This window comes from Palaemon carinicauda, chromosome 30 (genome assembly GCF_036898095.1).
Source record: "Palaemon carinicauda isolate YSFRI2023 chromosome 30, ASM3689809v2, whole genome shotgun sequence".
Taxonomy (NCBI): Eukaryota; Metazoa; Arthropoda; class Malacostraca; order Decapoda; family Palaemonidae; genus Palaemon; species Palaemon carinicauda.
In genome coordinates, this window is record NC_090754.1 from 52,230,402 (window position 1) to 52,257,787 (window position 27,386).

General features: G+C 38.1%; 1 protein-coding gene across 1 annotated transcript in view; it reads right to left on the bottom strand.

Annotated features, from left to right (window-relative positions):
• Positions 1–3,593: 3,593 nt before the first annotated feature.
• The window catches only part of Pex23 (peroxin 23), a 113,956-nt gene continuing 90,163 nt past the window's right edge, over positions 3,594–27,386 (bottom strand). The window contains exons 18-21 of the mRNA XM_068353780.1: positions 22,470–22,662; positions 20,884–21,093; positions 19,718–19,951; positions 3,594–8,436 (exon numbers count right to left, since the gene is read on the bottom strand). Of these exons, the coding sequence (XP_068209881.1) occupies positions 8,077–8,436; positions 19,718–19,951; positions 20,884–21,093; positions 22,470–22,662 (997 nt within the window). The 3' untranslated portion in view covers positions 3,594–8,076. The remainder of the gene's footprint in view (positions 8,437–19,717; positions 19,952–20,883; positions 21,094–22,469; positions 22,663–27,386) is intronic.

Genomic DNA, 27,386 nt, shown 5'->3' on the forward strand with positions numbered 1-27,386 from the left:
ACAAGTATAAAGGATGCGAATGAGACAATCAGTTTAATAGGATGTGAAATGTACATCAAATTGATTCACAGACTATCAATGTGACATTAAAATCTCATTATGTAATAGTGTTTCACTATGTAAAAGCACTAAGTTAACTTTTCATGCATTTCTTGTAATTCATGTAACCATGGATGACATTTCAGAGAAAAGGTTATACTGTACGGAAGATTTTGACGCTTAAGACGTAACCCCAACAGCATACCTGGTGATCTTAATAATTCTCTTAACCCAGAAATATTAACCTTAAAATTGTTGTACAAGCTCCTAATTTATCACTGGGTAATATATTTATATATAATCTGCCTTCAAGGGTTAAAAGCAACCTGTTTCTAGTGCTTTGTTATATTACTTTTCTGACATTAAAATTCTGTAATTATCTACCTTGGAAGCCCGTACTGATTCAGCTAGGGATGGTGAAAACTCTAATTCTACTATCTAATGGCTCAGAGTTCTACTGTCACATATCTATAACTAACACATTTAAAGATTTATTCATCTCTCAAATTCCTGAACTTTATATTCAGTAAAACTCTTCCTTTGGATCACTAGTATGGCTTCTGTAAAGCATGATCAACTACTATACTCAGCACGACGAGAAAAGGACGACATGGTAGGGCATCTGTTTCCCTCAATGTCATCTCCACAGATCACTGGGCTGCTATTCAATCAACCACTTCTATGAAAAGTAGTGTATTTCCAAAATTATTTTGACTTTTTTTACACCACCATGATTTTTTTTTTTCAACTTGTTAAGCTGGAATCACAATAGGGTTTTATTTCACCTACGGCGAGCTGTTGCTGTCGAAAATGCTAAACCAGGAGCTTGTTGCTTGAGATATTGGCTTCCCGACTGGACGGGAAGCAGCGAGCGCAAATTTCAAACATGACTTCGGATGTAAACAAAAAAGATCACTGCTGCAAATAGAACGTGCTCTTGCTTGGCAATCTTGGGTCCAACAAGCCTTAAGATAATAAAAATCTGTTCTGTTCATCCTCTGATAATTGTAGAAGGCAGAAGCATCCTCCAACCTCATTTCCCAACAAAGGTTATCAAGGATACATTTGGCTTATCTTCTGAGCCACTCTTGAATCCACAAACGTTTTCCGTCCGTTTTCAATTCACATAGCATTCAGAGATTACATATTACTGCAATAGTCAGAAAATTTCTGGGGGGGGCCATGATGATGTCAATTGATCGGTTTTGTTTACATTTCTTCCTATTGCTCCTCGAACCATGAGATCGTAGTGTGACGCTACAACACTTTTGCTTACGAGCATCTGGTGGACATTGGCCAAAACCTCAAGCAAGAAATAACTAGCGTGATTCTAGTTTTATACTCTTCTAAATTTAATTAAACCATTTATATATGCTCCCCTCACCATCCTTTGTGATATTCCTTTGGGTTCTATTCTGTCACATCTTCCTTCCCTTAATTATTTACCTTTTCTGGTCAACTTCTTGTCTACATTTTTCCTACCTTCATTTTAAGCCCATTTTTTATGTTAGTATTGTACTCAGTATTGTATAGTACAGTATTGCTTTTTATCTCTATCAATACCAAGTCCGTGTGCTTATCTGAATTAGGATACCATAACTCTGGGAAGTTCAATTAATACAAGGCACTTTCTAGAATCCTTCATATCTTCTCTATACAATTCTTTAATTCTTTCCCAATTAAAATGCAACCAAACTTGTAGTTTCTATCAACATTTTGGTTGTCCGGGTAATTTCAAACTTCGTCTTGCCGGGATTGTTTATCCCCGAAGTAACACGATTCTAAAAATTCAAGCATTTTCTTTGGAGGGTGTCAGTTCTTTTTTTTTCATCACAGTTCCAGTTATTAAAGTTTATGTTTCTCCCTTTAAGATCTGCTGCATGTGTGGTCGTCCTTAGGGATTTCGAGACCCCATTCAAAGGAGGAGCTGCTGCGCCTTCTTCAGCGGGGTGCCACGAGGGATCCTTTTCATCATGGTTTCCCTTCTTAAAATGAGTATTCTAACACAATTTACCCTCTCACTTGGTTTCCTTTTTCTTCCATAAGGTGGCTTCTATTTCTCTTTTCTAAAGGTACTGCATTGTTTACTGTCTGTTGAAATTGGGGTACAACAGCTTTTCTTTTCAGCCAACCTCATGAATCCTTTCAAGTGACTTCTTTCCATATTCTCATTGTGGAATTTGGGCGTCAAGAGTGTATGGTTCACTGAAAGGTTCTTTCTTTTAACAGTCTGGGTTTGTTACTCTTGCCCTGTTTACTTTTCCTGATGCATGACGAGTCAATCACTTAATTCAGGAATAAACATTTCTATGTCCTTTCCTTGTATCTTTTCTCATTTTCATCAGGCCTCAGTAATCTTCATCAAGGGCATTAAGATCTCCAACCCAACAGCCTTTACATTCACTAACTTATGGATAAATCAGGAATTAAAGACAATAAAGGTACTCCTCACTTAACGGTGTACTTGTTTTACAACTCGGAGTTACGGCAGCTTTACGATCAGTCCAATATTCGTTTAGCAAAAATCGCTGAAATTTACGATGCATGTGAAGTGCAGTGGTCAAGAGAAAGGCTATTCAGTGCGAATAATCTAGCCCCACCTTGGGTTTGAAAACCTTGAAATACACGGCTAAAACAGTAAATACCAGTAAGGCTTTAATACACTTTGTAAAGAAAAGCTATGGTCATGCAACTTAAAATGAATCCTATTAATTGAAATAACGACGAATTCACTCAGGGCAGGTGAAAAGGAGCTCTGTCGTTAAACGAGGAGTACCTGTAATTGATGACAGTTAAATCTTAAGGTAAATTTTATCAAGATATCTACTGTATATATGCACATAAATTTGAAAAAAGCAAATAATAGTGAACTGTTACATGTGTATATATGAAAAAGTTGGAATTTATCACCAAACGTGATGCCATATTCATAAACCTTAAAAAAGTCATAGAAAACTATAAGAAAAATGGGGAATGACTGAAAATGATTTCCTGTATAAGGATGATAAAACACACCATAGTCACTGTTTACTTGTGTCCTTCAAATCTAACTGACCAACTTCTTAAAACTTGAACTTGTTTCTATTTTCAACTCTCATTTTATAATAAATCCTTCAGCATTGACCTAAGAGGATCTATGAATGTTTCAGTAGTCAAAATAACATCAACAACAATAAAAAATAATAATAATAACAATAGCAATGATAACAATATTCTATACACACTATGCTAGAACCAACATACTACTGTATATAAATAGTGTTAACTACATTACAAGTGTGTTTCTCCCCGTGTACTCAAACACTTCCATAGTCAGCACAAAACTAAACCATCTGGTATATTTCCAATTCTTTAATACTGCCCTCCTTTTAACTAGCATCATGAATAAATTGTGATGAAAAAGCTTATCTGGAAAATACCGAAATGGCAGATCATATACCAATAACTAAAAAAATGTCCTTATTCATCCCAACATCTCTACCAATTTCTTTGAATTTCCCACAGATCTTCCAAACCATTTATGACTTAAATTTCTTACTTCACGCAGCTCTCGAGACATCATTCTTTAAATTCAGTACACATTGCCGAATTCACCCAAAAACCTTTCTTACAATAACTGAAAGGCAATTTTGTTCTGATTAATTTTTCTATTGGTTTCTGTTCAGTCTATATAAGGTTCTTTTTCCTACAATAATTTCAAATTCTTCATTCTTCATCCCATACTTCTAACTTTCAAACACTCCCACAATCTATTCCCCAAAGTCTCCTGTTAACACTAGGTCCTCTTATGATAACTCCTAGGGGATTCCTTTTCTACACTTTTGTAGCTTCTTCCATTACTACAATATATGTCTGTGAAACTAGTGCTAATTCTTGGTATGACTCATTTTATAATTAAAAGGTTTGATACATACAATTATGAAAATTTTTTAAACATGAAAAATCTTAAATACGAAAAATGAATATTTCACATTTCATAGTTTTACAAGTATTTTCAAGATTCTTTGTCTAAAGTTATAGTAATATGAAGTTTGATTTCAAGTTAAACTGTCAATTATTTTTACTTTTCATTGTGAATCATTAATACATATTCATTTCTGATATTAGTGGTTATGATTTTAATATTAATTACCATTACAAACCTTTAAAAATTAGTGTATCTGTGTTTTATGGACGTTTGGAACACACTGAATAAATTTCCTTTATTTCTTATGGGAAAAATACCATAGTTTTAGTATAGAGAACAAGAATTTAATTTGCGAGTTCGCTCCCAGAACAAATTAAATTCGTAAACTGAGTTACTACTTGAAACATTTCCATAATTTTAGTACTATAATTTTCATACTCATTTGACCACATTTGATCAAATTGAAAGGTCTCCAATCATTAGTTACTTATGAAATACTACAGAAAAATCCTAATTTAAAAAAACTGTGAAATCAATTAAAGAACACCTCAAACTTCCAAACCTGTTACATTCAATTTTAAACTTCAAACTTGTTACATTTAGTTTTAAACCTCAAACTTCTTTTAATCCTGTTACATTTAATTTTAAACCTCAAACATCTTTCAAACTTGTTACATTTAGTTTTAAGCCTCAAACTTCTTTCAAACCAGATACATTTAGTTCTAAACCTCAAACATCTTTCAAAATTGTTACATTTAGTTTTAAACCTCAAAACTTCTTTCAAACCCGTTACATTTAATTTCAAACCTCAAACACCATCTAAACTTTTTATATTTAGTTTTAAACCTCAAACTTCTTTCAAACCAGATATATTTAGTTTTAAACCTCAAACATCTTTCAAACGTGTTACATTTAGTTTTAAACCTCAAAAATCTTTCAAATATGTTACATTTAGTTTTAAACCTCAAACATATTTCACACTTGTTACATATAGTTTTAAACCTCAAACATCTTTCAAACCCGTTACATTTAATTTCAAACCTCAAACACCATTCAAACTTTTTATATTTAATTTTAAACCTCAAACTTCTTTCAAGCCTGTTACATTTAGTTTTAAACCTCAAACATCTTTCAAACTTTTTATATTTAGTTTAAAACATCAAACTTCTTTCAAACCTGTTACCTTTAATTTTAAACCTCAAACATCTTTCAAACTAGTTAAATTTTGTTTTAAACCTCAAACATCTTTCAAAATTGTTAGTTTTAATTTTAAACCTCAAACATCTTTCAACTTGTTAAATTTAGTTTTAAACCTCAAACATCTTTCAAAATTGTTACATTTAATTTCAAACCTCAAACATCTTTCAAACCTGTTACGTTTAGTTTACCAATGGCTAGCAGTCAGCATGAATAGTTGTAAAGAAAAATAATGCAGATGAAATTATAACATAACAATACATATACAGAACAGAATTTAAAGGTCATATCTAAAATTGATTCAAAAAATAAATATTAAGGTTAAAAGATTATCAAATCACTTGTTAATCATTACACCTTGAAATACAGTACAGTCCTTAAAAAATATTGATAATAAAATAGGCAAATTAAAAGTGATTCTAAACAGAATTATACAATCGGACACATCATACTTTTGTATTAAGTCAAAGAATAGACTTCCTTTTATACAGTATACAAGTACAGGCTGAGAATCCTTTCTCCGAATTCTGAAAGTTTTTGAAATGATGAACAGATAATTCCAGTGCTGGGAAGGTTTCATCAAGTACAGCTGTTCCTTTATGTGACATACCCTTTGACTACATGGTATCACTTTACTGTTAGCAGTTGCCATAGTAACCCCTTCGCTCCTTAACTAATCTGATTGCGGCCTTTTTGTGGGTTCTGTGGTTCAAGATATATTCAAAATGTTGATAAAGCCTGGAGATACGCCTACTATGTCGAAGTGAAAAAAAAAGAGAGCATTTATGTTCATTTAAAATAGAAAAAGTTGAATTGTTCATAAAACGTGAAAACTGTGTAATTATGAAGATTACGGCAATGAGTTTGTTATCGGAATAACAACTATATATGAACTAAAGAAACATAAAGACAACATTGAAGTTCTATACTGGAAGTGATGAGAAAAGTCAATGAAAAGTAGACAAATCGCTATATAGAACAAAAAGGATCTGAAGATGTAATGAAGTTTGTGTTTCGTGCTGTGTCTACCTTCTTTTAAGCAATAATTCCATGATTCTGGCAAGAATAAGGTAATTCTTATTACATTTTCATTTATGAAAAAAGAGCAATTAACTTTAAATAAAATAGTGAAAATATGACAAATTCTTAGATAGTGTGTATTTTTCCTAACGATACAAACCTTTAGCTATTTATTAGGGGTATTACTTTCGGTGAAACTGAAATAACGAGCCATTAAAATTTTAGTGATAGTTAACAACCCATCCCGCTAGTTAGCGGGTGGGTAGGGGGTTAGCTTGCTACCACTCCCACTCATATTAGTTATATCAAGAATTTGTTTACATCATAAAATATTTAATAATTCTAGTAAAAAAGTTTTAAAATTTCTTTTCATGCTGCATCAAGATTATATATTGCCTTTTCAACTTTTTTCATGGTTTGCTGTAAAAATATCTACGACATATCTTATGTTTAGCAACAAATTTTTATAGTTCCTAGTGACTTAACTTCTGATCCTTACAGACCTGAGTTTACTTAAATATTTCGTCGCAGATCTCAGATAAGTAGGATATTTTTTGTGTTTACCAAAATTAAACTCTTTTTCTTTCACAAATATCTATAAAATTAATTGTCTTTGTATTGCATGGTTGCCACTCAAGTTACCGTCATACGATCTGTTTGTATCAGTCATTACAGTGAATGGGTATGTTATTTCTAGCCACTTAGTTAAATATCATATTGAAGAGAAATAGAAGTTCTTACTGAGCTTAATAAAAAAGAAATGTTGTATCCTATACATTACTGAATGAAATATTGTATGAAAGTAACTTGATGATGAACTCAAGAAATAAAGAATTATTTTTACCCTTTCGGTCATTTGAATTTTTTCAATGTCTAATTCACCAGACAGTTATACCTTACAATCAAATAAATGGATAAATAAGATGAAACTATAGCCTGAGGACTAAATTCTTAGCGTTTTCTGGCAGCAAGGTCGAGGTGCCCTTTGTCAATTCCTTCCTTTTTCCATCCCCGTGTTGTTGGTCACTGTTTGACGTATTCCTGCTGTCTGTTTGTTTACAAATTAATTATGCACATTAGCAATGGGAATAGAGCCATTAATTATATATGAACCCTCCTAGTAGATCAAAAAATTATAATGTATTGTATGATTTTAATTTCCAAAGGAAAAATCAAAAAGTTACTTCATCATTACTTTCTTGACAAAAGATGGAAGACTATTATAACTTCAAAAAAGAATTTATAGCGAATAATAATGAACTTTGTGCACTTACTTCAACCTTGTTAAGTGATCAAATTAATAATAATACTGTATTATGCAATTTCACCTGAATGAAAGAAAGATCTGTGAGCCCGTCATTATAGGAATACAGTACTGTATTCAGAAATCTGAAACGCTTCCTGGCTGAGAAATTCTAGTTAAAGGATTCTCAACTTGTACTGTATTGAGATTTCCACAAATCAGATAACATTACCAGCATGCTAGTTTATACATTCCTTTCCCCAGAAAACGTCATGCAACATTGCACCATATTAAAAGCACAATTCTCACTCAATGCTCCTTCAACTCTAAAGAATTTAAACACCAACTTTGAAAGAACCCTCAATCAGAGATAAAGGCATTACCAAACATATTATTTTTCTAATAAATAGAGTTGTTGTATTACAACATGAACTCTTACGTTTCAAAGAGTTGTCATGGACAGTACTATTCGACATAATAAAAAAATTAAATCTATACCACAACTACAAAGACTAGATAATTCCATTTAAATTCTGGATGGCTGTGAGCTTGAGAATTTTATCAGTTAAAAAACATCATCGACGTGGCATTCCAGTGCAAAAAAAAAAATTCAGTGTGAATTAAAGGACATCTAAAATTACAGAGAGAGTAAACGATTCTAAGTTCTCTGTCATAATGGTAAAGGAACTCTGGCAGAAACGTGACTCCACCCAGTGCCCAAGGTATGTTCCCATCCAGTGCCAACAAAAGAAGTATCTGATGTCTCTAGTCTTGCTATAACACCCTGAACAGTTCCGTTTTCCGAGTCAAACGAATCTAACACAGCCCACACTGCGCCATTAGCTGCTACACTAATGCTAGCAACATTATTGCTTGCAAAAGCCCATTCAGTGCCTTCGGGGAACAACGGGAGCACATTCTTCCTACGATGCAGAGCTCCACTCTGATCTAAGCCCCATACAGCACCAGCACCAGTAGCTACTTCTACTAATGGCTGGTTGGGGGCATCAACACTGACCCACTGCAAACCCTGAAAAGATGTAATGACCCTGAATTTATAGTGACATTGATACAAAACTTAAAGACACCAATTTTACAGCTCATACAATCATGTCAGAATAAAAAATATTCCAAATACAGTAAAGGTATAAATTTAAAATATTTTTTTCACATATACAAACTTTTTTAGTTAATTATACTACTGTATAGAATCTATAATATAGCTCAAATACGCTCAGGTTACCAACTGTTCAAGTTATTCTACAGATAAATAAAACACCTTGGTCAGTCTTTTGGTATTCAAACACTAAAAGCAACTCCCTTGCTAAATGCATCCTACTACATATGGTAATAAAATGTCTTTGTAGTTTGAATGTACATTTCCCTTTCAATTTACTGGACTTCATTTTTACTGGACAAAATTTAAGCGTGGACATACCCAGGTAAAGGCTGCTCTAGTCTAGGAATAAAAAAAATTGTCCAAATATCTGATCTTGTCATCATGGGAAATCCTTGCTACTACTACCATTACTATAGTAATACCCCTTCTTAGGTTGATTTGACTTTATATTAACCATCCTTAAACATTAAATGCCTAAATAAATTTAACTTCTTTAATGGAACAAAGAAACAGACTTATTTTCCAATGAGGGAAATGTGAAAAAATTGCAAAAGACCTCAGCATATTCATGATAAATCTAATACAAAACAGAAAATGTCAAATTTTATTATCAAAACTAGTTCTTGTCACAGAAGCATTCCTGGACTTGCATCAATAAAAATACACAATTGATTGTCTTTGATACATATTATTGATAGACTTCACTTTAGAACCTAATATACAAAACCTCTGAGAATGCGGCTAGATGTAGTGCAAAGGGGTTTGGGTGAACCGACCTCAAAATTGGTCGTCTGAGAAAATTGGTTCTCTATTGCAATCTCCTCACACACTCCAACAACAGGTATTAAACTCCTAAACTAATCTTTTAGAGGCAAAGAGAAGCCACCAGATTCATCCTGCTGTTTCAAGATACAGTACCCTGAATTTGCTTATCAACGCCTGAATCACTGAAAACGGAGGAAAAGCAGAGTTCTAAATTCTACCAATCCTGTAACAGGGCATCCACCTTCTATGCAAAGGGATCCAGAACAGAGGGCAAAACACCTTTATTTTTTACTGAATGAGGTTGCAAACATGGTGTTCCCCATCAACTCCATATACCTTGACCCACTAAAGATGTAGAGACAACTCATTTTGTAGTATTTGTTGTTCCATGCTTAATTGATCTGTCAATACGTTCAATTTGCCTATAATAAACTAAGGTAGAAGTATCTTCCTCATATCCGTACAAGACAAGAACAAGGACACCAAACTGGTTCCTCACCAGCCAGTACTGTCGTGTTGTCTGAAAACACAGCTACGCACTTCCCCATCGCCATACTCACAGAACCTGAAGGGTCTTCAATACAGCTATTAGCTCCAAGAAATTGATATGTACGGGCAATTCCTTCTCCATCCATTTTCCTGGCAGGTGAAGGGTTATCCAAGGTTGTGCTCCAACCTTCCTGGAAAGCGTCTATGAACAGAAACATCTAGAACCTTTGCTTCCAATGACATCAAACATCGAGGGACGTACCATCATTTCACCAGTTCTATTTATGCATCACTGGTATGCAAATCATGTAAAGATTTGAAGTCATTTCAATGAATGACTGAGATGTAATTGGAAATCCCTATTTCCAACTGACTCATCAGAAAAAATTTCTTGAGAGAAGCCAAGATCCTTAATAACCTCATCCACATGATCCAACAGTGCTTTCATTTGCTTGAACTTCTCCAAATAATGCAAGGATGACCGAATCTTTTCCAATAGAAAAGCCCAAATAAAAGCAACTGTTGCTATTATCATTCAAAAATATAGAATCCTGATTAAATGTAACCATACGTACTAAACCTGAATCTTTCCTAAGGATGTGTTGAACAGTCACAGACATTTCAAGACTGAATACATCACCATGCTGAATATTTGAGGAGCAGTCCTCAGTCCAAAACATAGGCACTTGAACTGCTATATTTTTGCACCATTCATTTACCAAGGGAATTTGATTCAGGATTCTATTGAAAACATCCAATACGCTTTCCTTACTGGCCCCTGGACTTTAGAAAAGTTCCCATAAAAATGTTATTTTCATTAGTAAAATAAATTTTTGAATATACTTACCCGATAATCATGTAGCTGTCAACTCTGTTGCCGACAGAAATCTACGGTCGGGATACGCCAGCGATCGCTATACAGGTGGGGGTGTACACAACAGCGCCATCTGTGGTCAGGTACTCCAGTACTTCTTGTCAACACCACCTCAATTTTTTCCTCGGTCCACTGGTTCTCTATGGGGAGGAAGGGTGGGTCAATTAAATCATGATTATCGGGTAAGTATATTCAAAAATTTATTTTACTAATGAAAATAACATTTTTCAATATTAATCTTACCCGATAATCATGTAGCTGATTCACACCCAGGGTGGTGGGTGGAGACCAGCATACATGTTAACAAAGAAGCTAAGTATCCCGTATTTTATTTTATTAGTTATTCAAAAATAACATAAAATAAATAAGTACCTGGTAAGGAAGACGACTTGAACCATTACTCTGCCTTTATTAAGTACGTCTTCCTTACTGAGCGTAGCGGTCCTCTTAGGATGCTGAACGACTCTTAGGTGCTGAAGTATAAAGGGCTGCAACCCATACTAAAGGACCTCATCACAACCTTTAACCTCGGCGCTTCTCAAGAAAGAATTGACCACCCGCCAAATCAACAAGGATGTGGAAGGCTTCTTAGCCGACCGTACAACCCATAAAAAGTATTCAAGAGAAAGGTTAAAAAGGTTATGGGATTATGGGAATGTAGTGGCTGAGCCCCCGCCTACTACTGCATTCGTTGCTACGAATGGTCCCAGGGTGTAGCAGTTCTCGTAAAGAGACTGGACATCTTTGAGATAGAATGATGCGAACACTGACTTGCTTCTCCAATAGGTTGCATCCATAACACTCTGCAGAGAACGGTTCTGTTTGAAGGCCACTGAAGTAGCCACAGCTCTCACTTCATGTGTCCTTACCTTCAGCAAAGCAAGGTCTTCTTCCTTCAGATGAGAATGTGCTTCCCTAATCAGGAGCCTGAATTAGTAATAAACTGAGTTTTAGACCTTGGAAGAGAAGGCTTCTTGATAGCACACCATAAGGCTTCTGATTGTCCTCGTAAAGGTTAAGACCTTTTTAGATAGTACCTAAGAGCTCTAACTGGGCAAAGTACTCTCTCCAGTTCATTCCCCACCAAGTTGGACAGGCTTGGGATCTCGAACGACTTAGGCCAAGGACGTGAAGGAAGCTCGTTTAGTAAAAACCGAGCTGCAAGGAATATGTAGCCGTTTCAGATGTGAAAACAATGATCCTGCTGAAGGCGTGGATCTCACTTACTCTTTTAGCTGTTGTCAAGCACACGAGGAAAAGAGTTTTAATGTGAGGTCCTAAAAAGAGGCTGATTGGAGAGGTTCAAATCTTGATGACATAAGGAACCTTAGGACCACGTCTAGATTCCAGCCTGGAGTGGACAACCGACGTTCCTTTGAGGTCTCAAAAGACCTAGGGAGGTCCTGTAGATCTTTGTTGGTGGAAAGATCCAAACCTCTGTGGCGGAAAACCGCTGCCAACATACTTCTGTAACCCTTGATCGTAGGAGCTGAAAGGGATCTTACGTTCCTTAGATATAAGAGGAAGTCAGCAATCTGGGTTACAGTGGTACTGGTTGAGGAAACTGCATTGGTCTTGTACCAGCTACGGAAGACTTCCCCTTGAGACTGATAGATTCTGAGAGTGGATGTTCTCCTTGCTTTGGCAATCGCTCTGGCTGCCTCCTTCGAAAAGCCCCTAGCTCTTGAGAGTCTTTCGAAAGTCTGAAGGCAGTCAGACGAAGAGCGTGGAGGTTTAGGTGTACCTTCTTTACGTGAGGTAGACGTAGAAGGTCCACTCCTAGAGGAAGAGTCCTGGGAATGTCGACCAGCCATTGCAGTACCTCTATGAACCATTCTCTCGCGGGCCAGAGCGGAGCCAACCAACGTCAGCCGTGTCCCTTTGCGAGAGGAGAACTTCTGAAGTACCCTGTTGACAATCTTGAACGGCGGGAATGCATACAGGTCGAGATGGGACCAATCCAGCAGAAAAGCATCCACGTGAACTGCTGCTGGGTCTGGAATCGGAGAACAATACAACGGGAGCCTCTAGGTTATCGAGGTAGCGAACAGATCTATGGTTGGCTGACCCCACAGGGCCCAAAGTCTGCTGCAAACATTCTTGTGAAGGGTCCACTCTGTGGGGATGACCTGACCCTTCCGGCTAAGGCGATCTGCCATGACATTCATATCGCCCTGAATGAACCTCGTTACCAGCGTGAGCTTTCGATCTTTAGACCAGATGAGGAGGTCCCTTGCGATCTAGAACAACTTCACGAAAGAGTCCCTCCCTGCTTGAAGATGTAAGCCAGGGCTGTGGTGTTGTCAGAGTCCACCTCCACCACTTTGTTAAGCTGGAGGGACTTGAAGTTTATCAAGGCCAGAAGAACAGCCAACAACTCCTTGCAATTGATGTGAAGTGTCCTTTGCTCCTGATTCCATGTTCCCGAGCATTCCTGTCCGTCCAAAGTCGCACCCCAGCCCGTGTCTGATGTGTCCGAGAGGAGACGGCGGTCGGGTTTCTGAACAGCGAAAGGTAGACTTCCTTGAGAAGAAAGCTGTTCTTACACCACGCGAGAGAAGACCTCCTCTCTTCGGAAACAGGAACTGAGACCGTCTCTAGCGTCATGTCCTTTATCCAGTGAGCAGCTAGATGATACTGAAGGGAGGGAGGTGGAGTCTCCCTAACACGATGAACAGGGCCAGCGATGAAAGTGTCCCTGTTAGACTCGTCCACTACCTGACTGAGCATCGGTTCCTTCTCAGCATGCTCTGGATGCATTCTAGGGCTTGGAAGATCCTTGGGGCCGACGGAAAAGCCCGAAAAGCTCGACTCTGAAGATCCATACCCAGGGAGACAATGGTCTGGGATGGGATGAGCTGAGACTCCTCAAAATTGACCAGGAGGCCCAGTTCCTTGGTCAGATCCATAGTCCATCTGAGAATCTCCAGACAGCGACGACTTGTGGGAGCTCTTAAAAGCCAGTCGTCTGACGGAGCCGGACACAAGATCATGGTACTGCTGCACAGTCTGTGAACTGTCAACCATGGGGAAGCGAGGAAGTACAGTGACAACCCGAAGCTGTCTAGACTGTCTGGGTCGTACAGACAACTCCTTATCGGGTTGCTGAGGTTGCCGCACTGCGTCACAACAAGTCACTTCTGCTGGTTGTTGAACGTCTTCCCAGAGACACACTGACTCCGTAAACAAAAAATCCTCTAACAAGGACTAAGCTTGGACTGCATGTCTTGCAACAAAGCTCAAGGTCTATGGGAGCAGGTGTGGTAACAGACGCGGTTAGCGACTGAAGTGGAACCATTACCTTCCCTGGAAGCATGTTATGCTTAAATAAAAGTCCATAGGAGGCTACGCAGCTAAACGCTCCTCTCCAAATGACAGAGTCCTCAAGGGAATATCAGAAGGAGGGAGAAAAGCACTTTCTCATCTACAGGGACCATATCCGAGAAAAGCTAAGTTCTCTCAGTGAGGGTTTCAATGGTGCAAAAGCAGCAGACTAGAAGGCAACGTTATGAAACTGCTTGACAGTCTAGTGAGTTGGCAACAACCAAAGATGTGTGACTGAGAAGCATGCGGTAAGGTATGCAGAGCATGTTGTATGCAGAGCATGCTGTATGCAGAGCATGCTGTATGTAGAGCATGTTGTATGCAGAGCATGCTGAATGCAGAGCATGCTGTATGCAGAGCATGTTGTATGCAGAGCATGCTGAATGCAGAGCATGCTGTATGCAGAGCATGTTGTATGCAGAGCATGCTGTATGCAGAGCATGCTGTATGTAGAGCATGTTGTATGCAGAGCATGCTGAATGCAGAGCATGCTGTATGCAGAGCATGTTGTATGCAGAGCATGCTGTATGCAGAGCATGCTGTATGCAGAGCATGCTGTATGTAGAGCATGCTGTAAGGTAAGCAGAGCGTGTTGCATGGCGTGTAACATTTCTCAGAAATTCCATGACCAGTGCTAGAGTGAGTAATATCGCATTACCGTCCATTGAAAGTGCACGTGCCGAGGGAATTGATTAGACTGTTTTGTTGATGAATTTGATAGCCAGCATGATAATCGTAGAATTAAGCTACACTAAATGTACTATAATCTACTTCACCTCAGGAAAGGGAAACTCGCCCTGTTGGCAACACTGCATTACTTCATGCATGCTTGCATGGGGTTTTAATATCAACATAATATTTACCTTACATTCATAACTCATGATTCATTTTTGTTTTGAAGATATTTTTGCCATATTTTGCGATATTGTTAAAAATATATTGCAAGGAATACATATATATTTTTATATAAGTAATACAAATAACCTCCATTATCATAATGTTTGTGTAGGCATACATGTATATGATTACAAATGCAAGTTATGAAAGTAATGAGGTGTTATTATTGTCATTTGTTATTTCCAAGTTGAATGGAAGAGGCTTAAGTTGAGGAGAAAGTGGCAGATGCATGCGTTGAGGTGGCTGACTCATAGCATGAGGTTGCTGCCTCAAGAGTTGCGCTTGCTGTAAGGGTTGCGGATGCGCAGTAGCAGGTTCCTGAGGAACGAGTTAAGGTTCCTGAGGTGTGAGCTGCGAGAGTTGAGGTAGCGGCTGCGCAGAACGCAGTTCTTGTCTCGCGAGTTGAGGTTCCTGAGGTGCTAGCCTAAGCTGCAGCGAGTGCTGAGGTGGCTGCCTCATTGATGGAAGAGGTTGTCGTACCTCAAGAGATTGTTGCCTCGCTGGTGGAACCGCAAGCGGAAGCGGAGGAAGTAAGGCATAAGATTCCTGCTCCCATTGCTGAGGTTGCCTTAAGGAAGGCGGAGGTTGCTGCACACCGCTGGTAACTGGCAACTCAGTACGCGGTAAGGTATCCTGAGGAACCTCAACATCGTACGCCTGGCAGACTGGACTGCGGTGAGGCGGAGCGATCGCAGGAGGAGGTGTAACCTTCTCAGCCTGACACTCACGCATTAAGACCGCAAGCTGTGACTGCATGGACTGCAGCAAAGTCATCTTGGGGTCGGCAGACGCTAAGGTCTGCTGAGGCAAAGCCTTAACAGAAGATGAGGTCTGTTGCGGCATCACCTTACCTCTCTTAGGAGGTGTGCAGTCACCTGATGACTGCGGAGAGTCAGAGCTAACCCAATGACTGCATCCGGGTTGTTGAACTCTAGAGGTCTGGACTTTACGTTTAAGAGGTCTTGAGACCTGAGTCCAGCGTTATCTCCCCGAAATTTCTTCTGCAGACGAGTAAAATAAGGGCTCAATCGTCTGCGGGTGGGAGTGACGGTCTCTGTAAGACACGCCCGCAACCACCGAGGATACTTCTGTGCGCCGATCAAGGCCTGCCGAACCCTTTTGCCCTTCGACATTGCTTCTCCCCTGGGCTTGGGAGCTTGCAAGAGGTCCCGGACTGGGAGGACGACTGGCACGCAAGAAGTACCCTCACGCACAACACTGACACACTTTGCGCTAATCACTTATCACTTTTGAATTTCTGTTTGCACTTATTTCACTGAACTCGAAACTTTAAGTGGTTTGTACCTGAAACACGCAATTCTATCCTTCTTTAAAAGTTAGTAATTGCGAAAACAGAATTACAATGTAACAGAAAAATCTAATGAAAGATAAATAATTCAGTGGCTGGAAAGAGACTAAACACTAGATCAAATAAACTACGTTTAAAATCTCTCACCGCATAAAGCTTGAGAACAAGAATAAACTCTAGAAACGTTTACCTTCTTCCCCTAAAGAGACTAGGGAGAAGAGCAAAAACGATAACAACGTTACTCGCTTGAACGAAACGTTTATCCAGCTCTCTCTCCCTCCGTCTCTATCTCTCTCTCTCTCTCTCTCTAGACTTAGAACCTGAGAGAAGAGCCCAATCATATATACTCGTTAAAACATATTATTGTTAAAGGAAAAAAACTGAAAGATTTCCCAAATAAAAAGTTCCTTTATTAGAATTAAAACCATTAAGCTAAGAAAGAATGAACAAAACGTTATAAACGGTTTACTCTTACTGCAACGTGACACCGTGAAAATTCTCTCTCTATCGTAACGATAGAGCGCAAGTTGAACGTTCTGAACGTCAACAACTGCAGAGACAAAACAAAACGTTAGTTCAACTTTGAAACAGTACGAGACTATCAAAGAAATTCTTTCAAAAACATTAAAATAGCATAATATGTTAACAGGTAAAACCGAAATGACGGGCTCAATGTTAATTAACTTCGGTACAAGAAAAGACCGCCTACTATTAGGAAAGGTCGAATATAAACAAATATAAAAATTAATTTTAATAATTTTATAATAAAAGGAAGTTAATCGAAGAGGCCTATAAAAGGCGGAGAGATATAAAATAAATCTATAACTTTTGTAAAGCAAAATTAAGAAAAAGAGTCTATACTCTCTTAGACACCAACACTTCCGTCTAAGGGAAGGGTCGGCCATTTAAAGGTGAAAGAGAGTTCATACTCTCTTCGTCACCATAATTAATCAAATTAATTCCAAAAGCTAGCTAAGCTAATAATAGAACTTCCTGAATAGCGAAAGCTGAAATCTTAGAGCAATACTTCACCAAAAACCGTGAACAAGACTCCAAAATTATAAGCGTATCCATGAACGTCTTGCCGGAAGCACGACAGAGGAAAAATTGAAGTGGTGTCAACAAGAAGTACTGCAGTACCTGGCCACAGGTGGCACTTGTGAGTACACCCCCCTCTTGTATAGCGATCGCTGGCGTATCCCTTCCGTAGAATTCTGTCGGGCAACAGAGTTGACAGCTACATGATTATCGGGTAAGTTTAATATTGAAAAACCTCTAGAATATCATCTGAAATTGTTCAATCCAAACAGTTTAGATAATCTAAATTAAGATTAAAATCCTGGTGGTTCACAAACTTCTCTTTAAAAAGATTTTAAATAACCACTACTCTTGAATTGGCTATTACCCTTAAACAGAATCTCTTGAGTTAAGCAACACATAAAACCCATATTCAACAACTTCCTTTTGTTGACACTGATTAGAGATTCTAGCAAATCAGCTTGATATGTGAAATAATAAGTTTAAGCAATCTATTTGTTTAACAAACAAATGAAATCTTCATCAGGAGATAAGATTTTAACAACAGACGGGAAGTATTGAGCAGACTTTCCTTTCACCAAGACATTAATCAATTCACTTCAGAGTATAAGAAGTCTTAGCACAAGTAGCAGCATTAGACAGCACGGCAGAATAAGCATTACCAGACCTTACCTGAATTAACCTATTTGGATACATCTCTGCAGTAAGCTTTCGTAAAGCCTGACACAGTGATACAACATCCATACCAACTTCTTCCATATTATGGGTCCTGCTCTGGTGAGGCATCCAGATTTGAAATTTCAGCATTTCCCTTTTGTTTATTACTAGCTGTAAATTTTGTGCTAGTGGTATGCAAAAGACTCGTTTCGGCCACAAAGGTACTAGCTAATAGCAAACCTTACACCAAATCCCACTGCCAACCAAAACATGAAGCAATTGTTTTCCAACTCCAGCCAAATCTTTTAAAGACATTCAAAATTTTCACATCAAAACCACTAGACAAAACTTGATGAGTTAGCCTTGGATTTTGAACCAGGCCAGTTAGGCTAGTATTACTGACTTTGTCCGAAGGCGCGCTAGCCTTCTCAAATTGCGTAAACATCGCAACTTTAGTATAGAGCTTATGAAGCTTCCTACTAGCAACCCTAGATAGCTGGTTAATAGAATGAGAGGCATTAACATCATCCACATTGTAATCCACTAGTCTAGTCTTTTCCCTAACTAAAAGCTTTTGTTTCACGGTTGGAGTACTTCATATAAATTTGGTAAGCCACACTCCAAATCAAAATACAAAACAAATGCAGATCTTTATTATGCAGAAAGAAATTCCTTAAACAATTAACACAGGAATGGATTGAAAAACCAGAAAAATATGCAGCTAAATAACCCCTTAATCATAATAAAACACTATCTGGATTTGTATGTTGAACTACATGACTGACTAACATATTAGCTATGAGAAGACTGAAAAAGGTTGGTGCTGTTGTACCCGAGTGCTCTTATTGCCAATTACTCCCATATAACCTCAGTACTCCCCTAGAGGGGGAAAGACTATTGCAGGGAAAGAATACAAAATGGAAAATGTTTATATTTTTAGGCTAGATGTCAAAATTTAACAAACCTTGAAAAGGAAGTCATTTGAACATCAGAAGAAATAAATAGGAATTACTGTTTGGGCATGTGAACCACTGATGAATTGAAAGTAACTTTCTATTATCTACCTGACTGTATCAAGTAAAGGAAGCAAGCTAATGAGAACAGATGTCTTGAGGCAAAATATGATTTATTATAAATAAATCTTTTTTAAGCAAGTGACTGGAAAGTCATAATCTTTTGTAAGATTTCTAAGTAAGATAAAGACACAGTGGCCCCTACTGACATACATTTACTTACATACTTAGGCATTATGTACTCATGATAAGTGAATAAAACAGAAGTCATATATTTTCAGCACTTCACAAACCTGTGACATTAACGCTATAGAGCGCACATTCAAGTGCAGAAACCATGCTAAAAGAAGCAAATAATGCAGACACCAATAATGGTCATCAAAGCATAAGACATACTTGATATCTCAACAAAAATAAGATCAATGCTGTATATCGTAAAAGAATAGACTAGTATACTTCAAATGCAATAAACAAGTGATATCCATGGTAATGACATCCACATATTAATTTGGGTTCTAAATGAATGATGGATTTATTATGAATAGTTCAAGGCTTTTAAAAAAGTACCATATGAACACACTTTAGCTTGCTTAAAAAAAATCTGAGTAACATTTAAAATACCTACAAGCACTAATCAGACATAAGCACCCACCCCATAGATAGGAGGCTGATGGCTAACGACAGAACCCAATACTCGGACACGAGTGGGCGCCGACGACAAGCACTAAATATTTGCACAAGAATCTTATATTTCATACTGTCCATCAAAGAGAAGACTTGCTTTGCATCCCAGTCAATCCAGGATTGTTTACTAGTAAGACTTACCCGTGGATTTTTCTTAGATACTCCAATTCTCAGATGAGCCCTTCCGTCTTTGCTGACAGCCCAGACACCCCGACAGTCCACGCTTGCGCAAATGGTACGCATTGGGCACTCTGCTGGGATGAGATTCCACTTCTCTCCCCAGGGTCTGGAGGCTGTGACTCCAGAACGGAAAACTATTTCACCCGATGCCGAGACTCCCCATACAGGCACAGTGTTATCAGCAGCACACTCAGGCTAAAATAATCACATATAGAAAATTATTCAAGCTATAATAAGCTGTTAGCATGGTCTTTTCCTCTTTATAATGCTTTTTTTTACCATAACTGTTCAAAACTAATGATAACTTCAGCTCTCATTCAATATCCTAAATTATGCCTTTATTGGTTTTTTAGTATTCCTTTTTACATTTGTTTTTAATTCTATAAATATACAGTATATATATTTAAACAATATATCAATCCTTCAATATCTTAAAGCTTTAATTCTAAAAGCAACTTCTGCTAATGGAGTTGTATATAATAAAAAAACCATTATCAATGCAAACAGATTGGCATAAGCAGAGGTGGATAACTAGGATATTTGGATGACTCGTTACTGGGGAAAGACTATACAGTATCATTCTTATTTTACAAAAAGTGTAACAAGACCAATAAGTCTTATAGACTCATAGTGCTTGCAAAAAAAGATTTGTTCTATAATGGGTTAAACATTGGAATATGGCAAATGTAAAATAGATAGGCTGAGTGTTCAGTCCCAACTCTTAGACCAAAAAGTTTTGCTGGTAACTGCAACCTCATTGTCCTTGGGACCTTAGGATGCCTGCTGAGTTATCAGCAATCATTACCTGGCCCTTGCTGGAGTGGAAACAGGATTTTGGAGTTTACTATATGTAAATATGGTTGATTTCTAAGACATTGTGTGACAAGCGTAAAAATCTGTCCCTTGCCTCTGTCACTTATAAGCCACCTTTGACAAGTCTTCAAGGCAGTAAAAGTTTACTTGAATTCTGATCACAATTTCATAAATAGTAATGTATAGCATTTGATATGCCGAGTTCACCATAAAATCAACCAAACTGTGATTACTGAACCATATAAATGGGACTTGAGTAACAAAATTATTTGCCTCTAACTAATAAAATAGTCAACGAAAAGCTGCATACTCACCGATACCGAGATATGGATTAATGCCACCTTCTCCATTAGCTGCCAAGGACCAGATGTTGAGATCCTACATTTTCTCACCCAGCGTCGTCGTCTCACAAGGTCCGTTACATATTTATGGGCATGATAATCCCTTGGGAAATCTGTGGCATACTGCCAGCCCTCTCGATCTACACCACCTGGTGTATGGTAGTCAACACACCATTCGCTGATCTGGGAAGGAAATTTTCAGTTCAAGTCAATATAACTTCTTAGAAACGCAAATTTAATCACTCATACTTAGCTTTAAAATGTTAATGAGAGTATGAGAGTTAAAAATAGTCTAATAAATTTGTTTATTGTACTGTATTTACATTGGTAATTCTAATTACTTACAAAGAAAAAACATTAATTAAAAATAAGCAATTGCTCTTAAGAAATTAAATTAATAAAATAACCAAATTTTAAAATTCACATTGGTAACTCTAATTACTTACAAAGAAAAAACATTCAATAAAAATAAGCAATTGCTCTTAAGAAATTCAATTAATAAAATAACCCAATCTTAAAAATTATATTGTTTTAATATTTACCTAGTATTCATGGTAATGAAAAGCTTTGATTAAAATAAAACAAATACCAAAATTTCTGGCATGACATTCCAGTTAGAAGCAGGGGCTGATAAATAGAGCATCAGTGTAAAAAAGATCCCCTTCCAGCAACCACCATCTTAATTTTTCCTTCATTGTTTAGAGGAAATAAATGTGTAGAAAGAACGATTATGTGAACATTGCTCGAAAACAATTGCCTATTAGCGTAAGATTCAAACAACATTTTGAATATTTATCATTTCGTATAATTGTCCTTTCGAATAACTTTCTTTCGACCAATTTTCCATTCGAATAGAGGTTTTTCAAATAATAGTTTTCGAATAATTGTTTTCAATTAATTGTTTTTGAATAATTTTCATGATACGGAAAGAACCATAACTATTGAGAGCGAGGAGGCATGTGGGAACTTAAAAGAATTCCAGTACGTAATGCATGGAAATAAATTATTTTATTTAAAAAAGAAATAATAATAATTTCTATGTAACTTTCTGGAATACTAAACGTGTCGGAAACAAGTACATGCATTGAATAGCTAGCAGGAAAGACCTGTTTCAAAGAAAGAATTAGTAGGGACAGGCACATGTTCTGCATGGGGAACTTGCATAGTCAGATCTCAGGATGGAGAAATATGCTCAAGATAAGTATTTGGAGCCTTAAAATCTATAATTCAGGCAATAAAGGAGCTTCTGATATACAAAGCTGTTGACAGATAAATATCGACAAACAATTTCCCCACCGAAAATTGTTCTGTCAAGGTTAAGACTAAACGATGAAGGAGAAATCAAGATGGTAAATGCTTAAGGGGAATTTTGTTTACACAACCACTCTATTTATCACTATCTCTTTTCAGCTGAAATGTTTTTCTGAAAATCTTTAGCCTTGTATTTCAGTAAAGCTTTTCATTAAATAATGAATAGATCATGAATTTCTGAATGCTACTAAAATAAAATAATAATTAAACATTAAATCTTAAAACTTCAATCCATTTCATACAATTACCCATTGCCAATGTCGAGAGGGTAATTTTGTAGACTCGCGAGTTTTATGTAACCGACCAGTCTGATCACTCCACGTATAACGATCGGTAGGAAACCCTCTATAAGTGAAACCAGTAACCGGATTCCAACGCTGATTCTCCCAAACGTACATATGACGGACATCGCTCATTATTCTTACTTGAGCCTCATTGCTGCTGCCTAAATGAATAGTTTGAAAGTATATAAGTAATATTTAAAAATATATGATGAATGAAATAAATAGTGCTAGTGAAATTTTTTTGATTAAATGGTCTGGGTTCCATTATACTTGTATAGGTCTTAAAAGGCAGAGGAAACTCAGATACTGCCATTACAGAAGAAATAAATCAACAGATCATAATATTCATTGTGAAAGTTCAGTAAAATTGGGTGAAAAATATTCCAATAATAAGTTAAAAGCAGCTACATCACTAAAATCAAAATGCCATCTACTTATTGTATACAGTACTGCAATCATAACTGTGAAACAAATAATTAATAAATGTTCCTAGTATTAATAACTAATGTAATTGAAAAATAAAATCATGAAATCCTCTCCAAATCATTGTTTTCCAGTTGACCTCAGTGGCAGTTAAATCAATGAATTATTTGTTGTAAACCAAATTACATGGAATCATTTCTTATACCTAATGGCTGTTTTGTTATAGGCTTAGATTATCTTGCTTGAAAACTAAGAAAATGTACTAAACTGAAAATAGAAATGTATTACATCATATTCTACCTATCTTCAATAAAATAAACAAATATATTTCCAGTGGTACAGAATACTTCACAAAAATTTACAAAACCAATGAATATATTTGATATTTTAAATTTTTTTTATGGAAAAGTACACAAAACTTTCTATTGTCATTACAAAAACATAATACTGTACTTGAAATGCTTGGGTACCACAAATATGTAAAATGTTTAAACATAGAATAATAACAAATTCAAAACCAAATCAATTGAGCAAAGAAGACAAACCATAAGACATAAATTCAGTATAAAAGAACACCATCATGTAAATAATTCTTCTTTGCTCAAGAGGTTAACTACTGCAGTGTAATTGTTCAGTGGCTACTTTCCTCTTGGTAAGGGTAGAAGAGACTCTTTAGCTATGGTAAGCAACTCTTCTAAGAGAAGGAGACTCTAAAATTAAAATCAAACAATTGTTCTCTGGTCTCAGGTAGTGCCAGAGCCTCTGTACCTTGGCCTTCCACTGTCTTGGATTAGAGTTCTCTATCTTGGGGGTACACTCGAGCATGCTGTTCTATCTTATTTCTCTTCTTGTTTTTTTTTTTTTATCGTTTACATGTGAAGGATCTAACTTAATGTTGTTACTGTTCTTGAAATATGTTATTTTTATAATAAAATGAATTTTTGAATATACTTACCCGGTGATTATATAAGCTGCAGCTCTGCTGCCCGACAGAAAAACTCTACGCTCAAAATCCGCCAGCGATCGCTATGCAGGTAGGGGGTGTACTTCAACAGCGCCATCTGTCGTGCAGGTACTCAGTACTCAATGTAAACACAGAACTCAATTTTCTCCTCGGTCCACTGGGTCTCTATTGGGGAGGAAGGGAGGGTCCTTTAATATATAATCACCGGGTAAGTATATTCAAAAATTTATTTTATTATAAAAATAACATTTTTCAATATTAAACTTAGCCGGTGATTATATAAGCTGATTCACACCCAGGGGGGTGGGTAGAGACCAGCATTAATTGTTTACATTATTATGAGCTAAGGATTTTGTATTTAATTTTAGCAGTTATTCAAAATAACAAACATAAAATAAATAAGTACCTGGTAAGGAAGTCGACTTGAACAATTACTCTGCCTTTTTTAAGTACGTCTTCCTCACTGAGCCTCGCGATCCTCTTAGGATGCTGAGCGACTCCTAGGAGCTGAAGTATCAAGGGTTGCAACCCATACTACAGGACCTCATCAAAACCTCTAATCTAGGCGCTTCTCAAGAAAAGAATTTGACCACCCGCCAAATCAACCAGGATGCGAAAGGCTTCTTAGCCTTCCGGACAACCCAAAAACAACAATAAAAACATTTCAAGAGAAAGATTAAAAAGGTTATGGAATTAGGGGAATGTAGTGGTTGAGCCCTCACCCACTACTGCACTCGCTGCTACGAATGGTCCCAGGGTGTAGCAGTTCTCGTAAAGAGACTGGACATCTTTAAGATAAAAAGACGCAAACACTGACTTGCTTCTCCAATAAGTTGCGTCCATTATACTCTGCAGAGATCTATTTTGTTTAAAAGCCACTGAAGTAGCGACAGCTCTAACTTCATGTGTCTTTACCTTCAGCACAGCATGGTCTTCTTCATTTAGATGGGAATGAGCTTCTCGTATCAACAGTCTGATATAATAGGAAACTGCATTCTTTGACATAGGTAAAGAAGGTTTCTTAATAGAACACCATAAAGCTTCTGACTGTCCTCGTAAAGATTTAGTTCGTCTTAAATAGAACTTAAGAGCTCTAACAGGGCATAAGACTCTTTCTAGTTCATTTCCAACCATATTTGAAAGGCTTGGAATATCGAACGATTTCGGCCAAGGGCGAGAAGGTAGCTCGTTTTTGGCTAGAAAACCAAGCTGTAAAGAACATGTAGCCGTTTCAGATGAAAATCCGATGTTCCTGCTGAAGGCATGAATCTCACTGACTCTTTTAGCTGTGGCTAAGCAAACCAGGAAAAGTGTCTTTAAAGTGAGATCTTTAAAAGAGGCTGATTATAGTGGCTCGAACCTTTCTGACAACAGGAATCTTAGTACCACGTCTAAATTCCATCCAGGTGTAGCCAAACGACGCTCCTTCGTGGTCTCAAAAGACTTAAGGAGGTCCTGTAGATCTTTGTTGTTGGACAGATCTAAGCCTCTGTGACGGAAGACTGTTGCCAACATGCTTCTGTAACCTTTGATAGTGGGAGCTGAAAGAGATCTTTCTTTCCTCAGGTATAATAGGAAGTCAGCTACTGTATTTGGGTTACAGAGGTACTGGTCGAGGATACTGATACTGACTTGCACCAATTTCGGAAGACTTCCCACTTCGACTGGTAGACTCTAAGAGTGGATGTCCTCCTTGCTCTAGCAATCGCCCTGGCTGCCTCCTTCGAAAAGCCTCTAGCTCTCGAGAGTCTTTCGATAGTCTGAAGGCAGTCAGACGAAGAGCGTGGAGGTCTGGGTGTACCTTCTTTACGTGTGGCTGACGTAGAAGGTCCACTCTTAGAGGAAGAGTTCTGGGAACGTCCACCAGCCATTGAAGTACCTCGGTGAACCATTCTCTCGCGGGCCAGAGGGGAGCAACTAACGTCAACCTTGTCCCTTCGTGAGAGGCGAACTTCTGCAGTACCTTGTTGACAATCTTGAACGGGGGGAATGCATAAAGGTCTAGATGGGACCAATCCAGTAGAAAGGCATCTATATGAGCTGCTGCTGGGTCCGGGATCGGTGAGCAATATATTGGGAGCCTCTTGGTCATCGAGGTTGCGAAGAGATCTATGGTAGGTTGGCCCCATGTGGCCCATAGTCTCTTGCACACATCCTTGTGTAGGGTCCATTCTGTTGGGATGATTTGACCCTTCCGACTGAGGCAATCCGCCATGACATTCATATTGCCTTGTATGAACCTCGTTACTAGAGAAAGGTTTAGATCTCTTGACCAGGTGAGGAGGTCCCTTGCGATCTCGTACAACGTCATAGAATGGGTCCCTCCTTGCTTGGAGATGTACGCCAAGGCCGTGGTGTTGTCCGAGTTCACCTCCACCACTTTGCCTTGAAGGAGGGACTTGAAGCTTTTCAAGGCCAGATGAACTGCCAGTAGCTCCTTGCAGTTGATATGTAACGTTCTTTGATTCGAGTTCCACGTTCCCGAGCATTCCCGACCGTCTAATGTCGCACCCCAGCCCGTGTCCGATGCGTCCGAGAAGAGAACGTGGTTGGGGGTCTGAACAGCCAGGGGCAGACCCTCTCTGAGGTTGATACTGTCCTTCCACCAAGTCAGTGCTGACTTCATCTTCTCGGAAATGGGGATCGAGACCGCTTCTAGCGTCTTGTCCTTTTTCCAGTAAACAGCTAGATGAAATTGAAGGGGACGGAGGTGTAGTCTCCCTAATGAAACGAACTGTTCCAGGGATGATAGCGTCCCTATCAGACTCATCCACTGTCTGACTGAACATCGTTTCTTCTTTAGCATGTTCTGGATGCATACCTGGGCTTGACTTGTTCTGGGGGCCGACGGAAAAGCCCGAAAAGCTTGACTGTGAATCTCCATCCCTTAATACACTATAGTTTGGGATGGGACCAGTTGGGACTTTTCCATATTGACCAGGAGACCCAATTCCTTGATCAGATCTAGAGTCCACTTTAGATTCTCCAGACAGCGACGACTGGAAGAAGCTCTTAGAAGCCAGTCGTCCAAATAGAGGGAGGCTCTGATATCCGCTAAATGTAGGAATTTGGCAATATTCCTCATCAGCCTCGTAAACACAAGAGGAGTCGTGCTTAGGCCAAAGCACAGGGCTTGAAATTGGTAGACAACCTTGTCGTAAACGAATCTCAGAAAAGGTTGGGATTCTGGGTGGATGGGGACGTGAAAGTATGCGTCCCTTAGGTCTAAAGAGACCATCCAGTCTTCCTTTCTGACCGCTGCTAGAACTGACTTTGTGGTCTCCATGGCGAACGTCTGCTTTGTGACAAAGACATTCAGCGCACTGACGTCTAGCACCAGTCTCCACCCTCCTGTCTTCTTTACCACTAAGAAGAGACGGTTGTAGAAGCCCGGGGATTGATGGTCCCGGACTTTGACTACCGCTCCCTTTTGTAGCAAGAGAGACACCTCCTGCTTCAAAGCTATCCTCTTGTCTTCCTCTTTGTACCTGGGA